This window comes from Pteropus vampyrus, unplaced genomic scaffold, assembly GCF_000151845.1.
Source record: "Pteropus vampyrus isolate Shadow unplaced genomic scaffold, Pvam_2.0 Scaffold18, whole genome shotgun sequence".
In the NCBI taxonomy this organism is placed as follows: domain Eukaryota; kingdom Metazoa; phylum Chordata; class Mammalia; order Chiroptera; family Pteropodidae; genus Pteropus; species Pteropus vampyrus.
In genome coordinates this window covers 13,409,140-13,421,437 of record NW_011888799.1, presented here as the reverse complement: position 1 = coordinate 13,421,437, position 12,298 = coordinate 13,409,140, and the positions used below count along the sequence as shown (strand labels likewise).

The window sequence follows — 12,298 nt, the reverse complement described above, 5'->3', positions numbered from 1 at the left end:
GTATAGACTTGTGTAAATATTATCACCACAATCAAGATACAGAGCAGTTGCATCAATCCCCAAAACCTCCCTCAAGCTCCATCTTTGTAGCCACATCCTCCCCTCACAGCTAACCCCTAGGAATCACTCATCTATGCCCTGTCACTATAATTTTGTCTTTTTAACAATCATATAAATGGAATAAGATAGTGTGTAACCATTTGAGACTGGCGTCTTTCACTCCCAAATGCGTTAGAGATTCATCTAATTTGTTGCAAGAAGCAATATTTTATTCCTTATTATTGTTGGGTATTATTCTGATATAAGGATATACCACAGTTTCTTTATCTGCTCATTTGTGAAGGACATTTGAGTTGTTTCCAGATTTGGCGATTACAAATGGAATTATTAGAACCATTTGTGTAAGGTTTTTGTATGAACATAAATTTTCATTTCTCTAAGGTAAACACCTAGGAGTTAAATTGCTAGATCATATGATAAGAGTACATTTAATGTCATAGGAAACTGCCAAACTATTTTCCACAGTGGCTGTACCATTTTGCAATCCCACCAGCACTGTATAAGAGTTTCAGCTGTTTCTTATCCTTATCAGCATTTGGTATCACAATTTTTTTTATTTAATCATTCTAATATATGTGTAGTACATATTTTCATGATCTTTTATCATATCTGTGATTTGCGAATATTTTCTCCCAGTCTGTAGCTTGTCTTTTTATTCTCTTAATTATTTTTATTTGTGCATTACAAATTGTATTTCTTGTGGCCAGTTCTCTTATTTTTCTTCCCGTTTTTTCCCCTTCTAAATCACAGGGAAGCCTGTGTATGTCAGCTGGGATCAAAACTCCCAAAAGATGGGAACTGATGATATCTAACACAACCTTTGTTAATTTTGATCTCACTGACTGCGTGTCTATCAAAACCTGTTCGAGCTGTTCCCGAGGACAGGGTAAGTTGATTAAATAGACAAGACAGACAGTAAATAAGGCCAACACTCAAGTAAATATGACATATAGTAACAAAATCTTTGTGATTCATTATTTATTTCAGTTACAAGATGATATCAGTAGAAACTCGTGCTCAGATCATCTAAAAGAGATCCTTGAGGAGGCAAGATGCTTTTAGTGTGGCTCCTACAGCTCCTCATTTTTTTCATGTAATAGAATTTATAATTAACATCACTATGGTACCATGTCTCTGCTAGACTCTGAGCTTCACAAAGGCAGGGATCATGTCTCTCTTGCTCAGTTTTATCATTAGTACCTAGTAGCCTGGTTCCTAATAGGTTAATTGATTAAATTAATGAATGAAGTTGGATAGACATATGAATATAAACTAACGCAGATGTGATCTTTCCTGAAAGAGCCAGATTTTAGTACTTTGTATTCAACAGCCCAAGGCTTGATGTGTGTACAAAGAGAATCATAGGAATTTTTGTTTACTTGTTAATCACGTCTCAGAGGTGGTGAGTAATACCTTGGAGGGTCAAGGTGAAAAGAGGTAGAGAGCAATCTAGTTGATTTGATCATTGTAAACAGCTAAACAAGTAATTCAAGTAAATATGCTCTTGTGGTTTGAGTCACTAATTTAGATAATGGTTTGTTTTTTAATTAAATGAATAATCAGCAAGTCTCTCTTTTTTTTTCCTGTATAGGCAGAGTCAAAGACTGTTTTTAACATTTTAGAAATAATAATAAGAATAAAAAATACTTTATGACATTCACTTCAAATCACAGTTCCTCAGTTCTTTAATAGCTTCACCATTTTATATCATTCATAAGACACTAAAAAAAAAAAGCACACTGCACCTAATTAGCTCTAATCCTTTCTCATTGGGCAATCTTGGCTGTCACATAGTTCATTTGTTTAAAAAGTGTCTATTCCAGGTTCTATTTATGGAACTGGGGTGTACAAAGGTAAAAAAAACACATAGTTCTTGTCTTCCAGGAGCTTTTAATATAGACACAAAAGTAACTGTTTAATTCAGTCACTGTACTAGAGTGTGACGAGTACAATTCTAGAAACCTGAACAAGGTCAGTGAAAGGAGCAAGGAAGAAGGTCAGGTTAGATTTCTTAGAGGTGACTCTTGAGCAGGGTTTTGAAAGATGAATAGAAATTTGCAAGAGAGAAATGTGTAAAAAAAATTTCTAAATATTTGAACAGCATATGTAAGAAATTGAAATTCCAATAGGACTAAATTGTACAGCTTCTGGTGGTTGTGGTTTTAGATGAACTACAGAAGTTGTAAGAGGTTAACCATGGGGTCTTGGATGCACGACTTAATTCACTGCATGGACTACTGGGATGCAGAATGAAAACCTCAGAACCTCTATTTATTTGTAATTTATTCTTTTTTATTTTTCTGTTTGTATATTTTATAATGGATGTAATACAGAAGTATGGTAGTATGTGTACTAAGAGATGTGTACTCACTTTAAAAATTTTAATGACGAGGTGTGTGGATTAAAAGACTACTGCCATATTTTCTTCTTGGGCAACTGGATTAGCAGCAGTACCCATAAATAACATGGAGGTGCTGTGAGGGACAGGCTGCTAAGAAGTGCAGCTCTAGAGCTAATACTTAAAAAAGTGTGTTACTATGACTATTTGCCCACATGATTTAATGTTGCTCATGAGGGTAAATGTTTAAAGTATAAACCTTATAAAGGTGGGGTTAGACTCACCATAGAAGAACTGGAGCAGACAGATCGAAAGACTAAACCATAACACCTTTAGTGTATAGTAATTAGTAAATTAGAGTTCTATTTCTCTATTTCCCACTAGACCATTATTTCTCACCCTTGGCACTATTAGTATTTTGGGCTGGAGAGTTTTTTTTGTTGTGAGGACTGTCTTGTGTATTATGGATGTTTATCAGCATCCCAATTTCTACCCATCTGATGCCAATAGCTCTGCCATCAACCCAGTTGTGATAGCCAAAAGTGATGTCAAATAGTGCCAGATGTCCCCTGGAGGGCAAAACAACCCCCAGTTAAGAATCACTGCCCTAGAATACAGGCTGCATGAAGGCAGCACTAATACTACTCTTGTTTCCCATTGCATCTTCAGCACATACCAAGAACCTGGCATACAGTAAGCAGTCATGATTTCTTTCTGAATAAATAAGTGAGTGTATTGTAAAACTGTATAAATATGCAATTTAAAATACTGAAAACATCCCAGTAAATTCAGCTGCCATTTGTTATAATAGTCTTTTGTGCCATGTGTAACAGTCTTTCTGTCTTCCACTTTATAGGTGGATTTACTGTGAAGACCAACCAGTTGAAGTTTACAAACTCTCCAAACATAGTAGCATTTCCATTTCCTCATGCAGCAATTCTGGAAGACTTGGATGGGTCTCTGTCTGGGAAAAATGGAAGTCATATTCTTGCTTCAATGGAAACCCTCTCAGATTCTTGTTTGGTCAATTCCAGCTTCAGTCAGATTGTCCCTGGCAGTGTCTGTGGGGAAAATGTTCTCTTTCATCGGATGTCTATTGGATTGTAAGTTGAATTAACTATACTTTTCAGTTTGCCAATGAGCATACACATATCATTCAGGCTGTTGAGAATTATAAAAGGGAAATTGTTTTTCTAGACTCTATTTGAAGTATTTAGTTCTACATAAGTGATGTGAGAATCATTTTGACAGCTGTCAAATTATAAGTTTGTGTTAGTTTCAGGCTGATTCAAATGGCAGCTAACTTTTAATATCACTAGACCAGAACTTGTAGTCCATGATCTCTTATTGACATTTTGAGCTAATAGCTTCATCTTGAAAAGCCTTGCAATCAACAGAGAATTTGAAATGTATTTAAATTAAAAGTATTATTAAAAAATTCCAATAATGTCCATTCTCATTTATATACATTTACTCTCCCCAAGCTCTTTTTAAATGTTCGATATGCTCCAGGGAAACAATTGCTGATGCCTTCCTATTACTTGCAACGTTGCTTCACTCCAGTTCATTTTCCTTGTTAATTTCATGAACTATTGGATTCGTACAATACATTTCCTATGAATATTGGAGCAAGGACTCCTTGGTTTTGCTAGTCAAACTACCATTAAGTCAGCAACTGGGCTGTTTATAATGCATAATAGGATTGCTTCTGCCCTCTTTAATTTCTAGGTAATGATGGCTGAGTGTCTAGGGTTCTATCTTGTACCTATTTCAAATGCATTGTATATATGTAGCCAGACTTCTTTCCTTCTTTTGTTTTAAGTGTCCTAGCTACATGAATACTAAGTCAAGTGATTTAACTAGACCATGTTGGCTTCTGTTTTAAACCACTAAACTCCAGAGAGTGAGTCGGTGTGGTCAGGATTGCGCTGTCTGTATTTTGAATGCGTATGGAATCAATATCTTGATATTGTTTTAAAAGCCTTAGAAATACACTGCTAACATTGAATAGTCTGAGCGTTTTTTCACTTTTGCTTTCCAGATTGTTTATTATTCTATCTAATGTTAATGGGCACAATTCCAGTGAGTAAAATAGCAATGTGAAGGGGTATTTTTCATTTTTAATCATTTTGATTGCACAGAGCATGACTTTTTTTCTTTTAATTCTCACAGATATATCCTGAATTTTATTTTTATTTTTGTGATTTTTTTTTTAGCAAAGGTGTTTTTAATGAGTGTTTTGTGATTTATAAAATTTAGTGATTTATTTCTTATATGCATTTTTTTCAAATAGGGAAAATTAAAATAGATTTGTGTAGTTAAAAAGAACATTATACACTTGTGTGATGTTTATTTCTCTGCATTATTCTCTTTTTCTTATGCCTTACTTTGAGACCTACTGAAAGACTGTCTCAGAGAAGCACTTAGTGGTGGTGTTAGAAGGCTCTGCAGATGTAATCTTATCTGAACATGTTCTTGGAGATCTTTAGCACAGGATACTTAGGTGCTTAACTTAGTAGCAGGTCATGATGCCAGCACTTAGGGACTGAGGAGGTCAGAAAGATAATAATCTTGAAGTGATATTTTAAGTAGGTTCAAAAGGCTCCCGCTAGTGTGAAAAACACATTTTTGTTTTTGTGGAACTTTCCTGGTTATAAATTAAAAAATCTCATGTCCCAGAAACTCCTTCGGTCTTGGGAAAACCAAATGGTTGGTGACTGCACTCCCTACGGTTCTATTTAAAAAATTTCAGGTTTACCCTCAGGTCTATGGACAAATGTCCCACTACCCCAAATTAGCCCCAGGGAAATTTCAGCATATTCCCAATTATAAGTCTCTTGGCCCTAGAGTCCTCACCTTTAGGATAAGTGATTGGATTAGATAGACTCTCGAGACTTGCTAGTCAAAGTGCCCGAGCATTACCTGGGAGCTTATTGGACCTGGGGAATTGCAGACTCCAGCCCAGAGATCCTGAATTAGAATCTCCAGGTGATTTATATTCAAGTTTGGGAAGCACTACTCAAAGGTCCTTTTAACTTTATCTTTCTATGATTCTATCCCTTGCTATTTGTGCTCAGTGACTTGATCTTTGTCCCAGAGCATTATAACCTCATTAGGAACATGTCAGAGCTAATGAGCAATTTGAATTCAGTGTAGATACAAACTTTGCTGCATTTCATGGAGAAAGGATTAATTTGTTGTGCTATTTGCCCTGGAGCAAGCACCCTAAGAGTTGATTTACAAAGCTCTCATAGTCCTGATCTTTTGGGGTTGCATGTTGATGGAGATCTGATATGGCACAAGCACCCTGCTATCATTACTTTCCATTCTTACCCTCCTCCCTCAGCACAATGTCCCCAGAAGGCCAGGCATGTGGCCTTACATAGCTGTGTAAAGAAGTCACCCCATTCCCCTTTTGCTAACAACCAAGTGGTTGAAGTATAATTTCTTTCTTGGAAGGCCTCCTCTTTCTTCCATTTTTATTGTAAGTTCATTGTTTGACAGTGGCAGCTTTCTGTCCCTTCCCTTACTACCCTAAGTCTAATGGGTACCCACATTTGTGGCACTTGTTTTAGAGCTTCCTCTGACTTGACCCTAGCAGCTGGTTTGACAGAGACATGTAAATATTTGAAATTGGTAATAATATTTAATATCAAAAAAGTTTCCAACCTGTACAAGGCAAAAAAGGTCTAGTTTATATTTTGTTAAAATGGCAACATACTAGATCTGCATGAGAGCTTTTTATATTGTTTTCTGTCTCGCTTACCAGTTCTAAAAACAGGCTTTCTGTAGGATCCATGAGTATTCTGGATAGTGTTTTTTTTCCCAGCTTCTGTTTCTACCAATCATATTCTGTCAACTCCATCGTTGCTGATAAGACAGGGGTGTATTAGCCCTACCAATGTAAGTCAGGAACTCATTTCAGAAAAATATGTCAGTGATCATTTTTCTCTAGAGGTCTCATAATGATGACATGCCTAACATAGTTCTTTGGCTTCATTCACCCTGAAATTTAGATCAATGTTTTCTTCTGTATAGGGATAATTATATAGGACAAGGGTAATGCTACTGATAGATATTTGTGTGCTCCTTAAATCACCTTTCCTGTCCCTTAAGTGCTAGTGTTTCTTGAGGCTCTGTAAAAAGCTTTCCTTTCTCTCAAGTCATACTCTTCTTGTGTGATCTAGGTTATTTCACCACCTCAATTAACATTCACTGATGCTTCCAGATTTTTTCCCTTTAGTCTACACAGCTATACTGAACTCCAGACCCATTTATCCGACAACCCTTAGGATCTGCACTGTCAAATACTGTAGCCACTTGCCACATGTGGTTACTGAACACACAAAATGTGGCCTGTCCAAAGTTTAGATGTGATGTAAGTATAAGTTATACACCATATTTCTAAGACTTGGTATGAAAAAAATAAATGTAAAATAGCTCAGTAATTTTTTGTATTGTTATGTTGAAATAATATTTTGGATATATTGGGTTAAATATATTATTAAAATTAATTTCACCTGTTTCTTTTTGCTTTTTTAATGTAGCTAACATAAAATTTAAGATTATATCTGTGGCTTACATTTATGGCTTGTATTATATTTCTGTTGAGCAGTGATGCTGTCAATATTTTCACTATTTAATAGCCATTTCAAACTCGACTTGCCAAAACTGAATTTGTGGTCTTTCTCAAAAGACCTGTTTCCCCTGTTCAGGCAAATGCTTCTGTTGTCTAAACCAGAAACATGGAGTCGTACTTGACTCATCTTCTGACTTTATTTCTTTATAAATCATCTACCAAGTCTAGTCCATTTTATCTCTCTCCAAAATTCCTCTTGCGTCATTCTACTTATCTACTTGCCAACTTGCCAACTTGCCCTCTCTAGTCCAGGCCACCATTATCTCTCACCACAATAGCCTCTTAGCTTGCAACCTTGCTGTGCTCACATCCTTGAAATGTAAATCTGGTCTTGGTATTGATTCATTCCCTTGCTTGAAATTTAAAACATTTCCCAGTGCCTCCTGAAGAAATTTTAACATTTTTAATATCTCATGGGCCCTTCCTGACCTGCTCCCTGTTTATAGTTAGCACTGTCTCTCAGCACTCTGCCCTCTCTTCCTTGCATTTTATGCCTCAGCCATACTCAATTTCAATTCATAAGGTTCAGCTTCCATGAACTGAGCGTGAAGGTCCTTTTTTTCTGGTAAACTTTTCTGAGCTTTCTGTACCATTGTGTGCTGGCTCTCTATACTTGGTCTAACCAATACTCATAGATAGCTCCCACATAACTATAAATTGTCCATCTCTTCTCATAGATGGTAAGTAGGGTAAGGATAAGAGTATTTTTGTGTGTATTATTGTGCCCAGTACCATGTTGAACACATAGTGACTCAATAAAATTAGTATTGAATTCTCGAATATAAATGAAAAAATGTGGATGCCCCACAATCTTCCTCTAGGACCATTATTGTTCATTTTTCTCTTAGGACATGTTTATGAGAAGCCCATGGCACTCAACGTTTCTTCAGAAGATCCAGGATTAAAATGCTATCCCCAATCTTTATTTCTAAAATTCCTAGGAACATCTAATGCTTAAGAATGTCCTTTCATAATATCTTCTAGGCTTTTGCTTTCCTGGGGCTATTGGTTGACCAGATTATTTATTTTAACAACTGATTCTTTCTCTACTCTGCCCCAACCCCACCCTTATTGAGTCAGAAGTTTGCTTGCATTTGCAAATGTTTTCTTGCTCTGGTAGTATAGATGCATAGAATTGTGATGGAAAGAATGAGAAGTCATCCTTCACAATTACTGTCTGGGAATTATTGTTGTTGTTGTTGTTGTTTTGATCTAGAGCACTCTATAGTTCTTTTAGTTGTCACAGACTTATTTAGATGACAATGAATCAAACTTTGATCTGTTTTTCAATTATCGACTACATTGAGTGTGGGGGGAATTAAAAGAGTTTATAAGATGTTGTAGGTTGACCAACCAGTCCTTCTGAGTTTTTATAGGACATTTAAAATAAAGCTAGCATATATTTGAAATTATTTTTCAAAATCTGAAGAATAGAGAAGTAATTATGAATCATTTATTGGTATAAGACTTAGCTCCCCCTCTGCTAACTTCCTATATGTATTACTTTGGGCAGGTTATTTCATCTCTTTTTGCTTCACTTCTCACATCAGTAAAATGGGCATAATGGTATTTATCTCACAGGGTAATTGCCTGGCACATTGTAAGTGCTCAATACATGTTGTCTTTAAAAAGTCTCTATTTTACATTTGTGATTTACAAAACACCATATAAACATACTACTAATTGAATAAAATGCTATAGATTATTATGTTTCTGAGAAACAAATGCCAGCAAAGGAATTAAGCTTGCTTAAATGTGATCTAATCTCATTCTTAAAAAATAGGAAATACTTTCCAATAGTCACATAACATTATACTGATCTAGCAAAACCCCCCAGCCAGTCACAGAATCTGGAATCATTCAGGACACAGTCGTTGATTCATTGTTTCCCAATACCTTCTGTTTCTTTCTTCCTAATTCTCTTGGAAAAGGAAAGAAAAGGTTAATGTTCTTGTTGATCACCTTGATTCTTAGATCTTGTTTGATATCCTCTCCTGTAGTGCTTGCATGCAGTTTTTACCTATGTAACTGCTTTTAATGTGTCAGTATTCAAAGTATGAGGCACCCCCTGCCTCTGTAAATGCAAAAGTAAAGAAGAGTTCAAATGGAAATTTTGGCCTACCTTTTCCTTTAATAATCGCCTAACTCGCCTTCCTAGGGATAAATAGGCATAGCATCACTAATGGTATCTTTTCAGTCCTCAAAAACAAAAACAAAAAAACCCCAAACAAACAGAAATCCTGTGGGACAGAAAAATTTCAAGAAGTATTATTCTCTCTTGGCAGCAGAAGCTATAGAAGTAAAATAGAAAAAGATCTAAGAATCATAATGGACCCTCAAACTGAGGAATATCATCAAATCATGATATCACTAAAAATAGCATTGGGAAGAGGGGCTGACAATGAGCTTGTGAGCTGGTGTCAGTCAGCTCCACCACAGTACCAGGTGTATGTGTGTGTATATATATAAACTTTTATATATATAACTTTTTAGTCTAATTCTTTTCCTAATGCATAAAATTATTTTTCAGTATCCTTGATGAGTAGCTTTCTACCTTCTGGTTGCATAGCTTCAATAATGGCCTTCTCATTTTCTGAGGTAGCCATTCGAGTTGGATTCAACAGATCAAGAGAAGAGATGCATAATGTATGAAGGATCAGCCTAAATAGGATGATAGACATTTGTTGTTTCTTTTTATGGATTAACACAAAATAACGAAGGAGTGTTGTCCTAAGTGTGTGGCAAAAGTTGTAGACACTGTTTTTGAGGAGCTGCTAGGTTGATTGTTGGGCTTCTCTACAATAAACTTATTTCTTGAGTGAACTCTGAGAAATGATAGACAGAAATATACACTTGCAAAGTCACAGAGGAGTGATGTTTGGGTGTGCCTGCCAGAAACACAAGGATTATTAAATTATATGGCTTGCCTTTCTGCCTACCAGTCCTATATTTTATGTGAATTTAAGGACTGTTAAAAGTTTAGGGGGAAGACTAAATATTGTGGCTTCTTTTCTCTTTTTAGGTTTCTTACTCCAAAGGAAAAATATTTAAGTGTATCTCAATCAATAAGGGTATATAAAAAGCCTGTACCTTTACATACAATATTACTGGATGGTGGCAGGTCTGCAGGTAGGATAGTGGTTTTCTGACAAGGACTCGTTATGAGCCTATTGTATTTTTAAAGGATGCTCAAGCCAAACTGTGCCATGAAACTTTGTTGACTGTCCTCAAAATTTCAATTTTGTCCTTTTTGTGAAGTAAAAGATGATAGCAACAGCAGCAAGCACTAATATCCAGGAGATACTAGAAGCACCATTTGAGGCTAGTTATTATGAAGTGTTTGGCTTAGGAGATGTGTAATTATAAAGAGTTTATTTCACAATCGTTCTGAATTGAGAGCATTTAGAGCTCAATACAGTGTTTATCTTAATACACATAGATATGGACCCTCAGGAAAAGTAAGCTAATGGTAAACACAAAGCAGGGTGTTAATATTTTTTCTCATTGGTATAGTTGATTGCCTAACAAATCCTTTGTGGGCAGTGTACATTCAACAGTTCCATACAATATATGGGCACTAAATTACATAACTGTTTATGGAACTAATATTGTAAATTGGTACTTAGGCTGGGATGTTTTATCAAGTGACAGTGCTATATTTCTAAAGAAAAATATCTCTTAATTAAAGACAGGCTTGGTTGTTAAAAAAGAACAAAAATTAAGGCACCCCTTTGAACAGGAAAAGAAAAGGAAAGGCTTGTTCTTTTGTCTTTTTGATTATATAGGGGAGCTGTTGCTGATGTAGAGTTAAGGGTTAATGTTTAAAATGGACTGCTTGCCTCCTGGTTTCTTGCACATAAAGCCATGAGAAGTTCAGGGAGAGACTTCTTCTCCTAGTAATGAAGCTCTCTGCTGCTAATGGCCCATGCAGACTCCCTTGGCTCCTCCAAATTAGAAATACTTTTGTGCTCCTTTGCTTCATTAACAGTAAAGAGAGAGAGATTGGTGGCTATTTAGGGCACAGGGAAATGGGTGGCTATTTAGGGCAAGTGAAAATTGTAGTAATTATGGTTGGTAAATTCTTTTCATGGTGTTCTTCAACTCTTGATGTTCTTTTGGTGCTTTTCAGAAGGGCCCACCACTGTCACTGCTCGCATTTGTCCTAGAAGGATGGAAGCTGATTTGATTTTGAATTTTTCTCTCCTGGTTATGGTCAACATAAGGCATTTTGCCTAATGGGAGATGATGGGTTTTTACATTACGATTTGCTTTTCAGAATGTACTATATGATTCATCCCACTACTAGCTTTGATAAAGGTACTTTTGATAACCTCCTCCTCTACCTGTATTTCATTATAGAAAGCTGATGCTGCATGTGAGTGCCTGTGAAATTGCATCTTAAATAAACCTTGGTTGAGACGGATGGGGTGGCTTGATAGGATCAGGGCGATGCATGAAGAAGGAAGAGGAAAGGATAATTTCAGATCACACTGTGCTCTGGTGGGTCTCTGGTTGATCAAGGAGTTAGCATCAGATTGCTAGATGCTGGTTGGAAGGGAAAGGTACAAAAGTTCAAGAAGAAGATACAGAAGTCCTAACGACAAATAGAATGGAATTAATGTTAGAATTTAGTTGTTTCACAATCTTTGAAGAGAGGGTCAGGTTTATAAGGGCCCTCAGAAACTGGGGATATGGTCTGACAAATGGCTCCTTGAATAAAGTTACAATCTATAGAAAATGAACCAGTAGAAATCACATCCTAAAAATTGATTTATAAATGTGGTGCTATCAGAAATTGGAGAAGTAATTAAGTCTAATCAAAATAACCAGGATTCTTGGGGCAACATTGCTGGAATTAAGAAGCATTTTTAGAAATATCTGCCCAATTAATTGTATTGTAACATATTAATGTAATACTTTCATAATTTTCAAGATGGTATGTATAACATCTTAAGAAAAGAGTGGCAAATACAGGTTAGTAAGGCAAAATAAATGACAAAATATAGGTTGAAAGAATTAAATGTGAACAGATGGATGGATTTATACAAGTAGAATTTTTCTTTTGGTCTATAGTTTAAAAAACTATTTATAAAAGTGGTTTAGTTGAGAGCACTAACTAGGAATAAAAGAAATTTTAGTTCATAAGAAAATCTTAGCATTTTCCTAAAGCAGAGCTTACTATTAGCACAGATTGCTTGTACATGCCCAGGAGAGGTTTTCTGATCACCAAACGTAAGTGATTAAGTCCTCTTGGCAAATAT

At 35.9% G+C, this 12,298-nt stretch overlaps 1 protein-coding gene across 1 annotated transcript in view; it reads left to right on the top strand.

Annotated features, from left to right (window-relative positions):
* LOC105288587 (fibrocystin-like) overlaps window positions 1-12,298 on the top strand; it is a 301,050-nt gene that overhangs the window by 73,615 nt on the left and 215,137 nt on the right. The window contains exons 11-12 of the mRNA XM_023527696.1: window positions 811-946; window positions 3,255-3,501. Coding sequence (XP_023383464.1) covers window positions 811-946; window positions 3,255-3,501 — 383 coding nt within the window. The remainder of the gene's footprint in view (window positions 1-810; window positions 947-3,254; window positions 3,502-12,298) is intronic.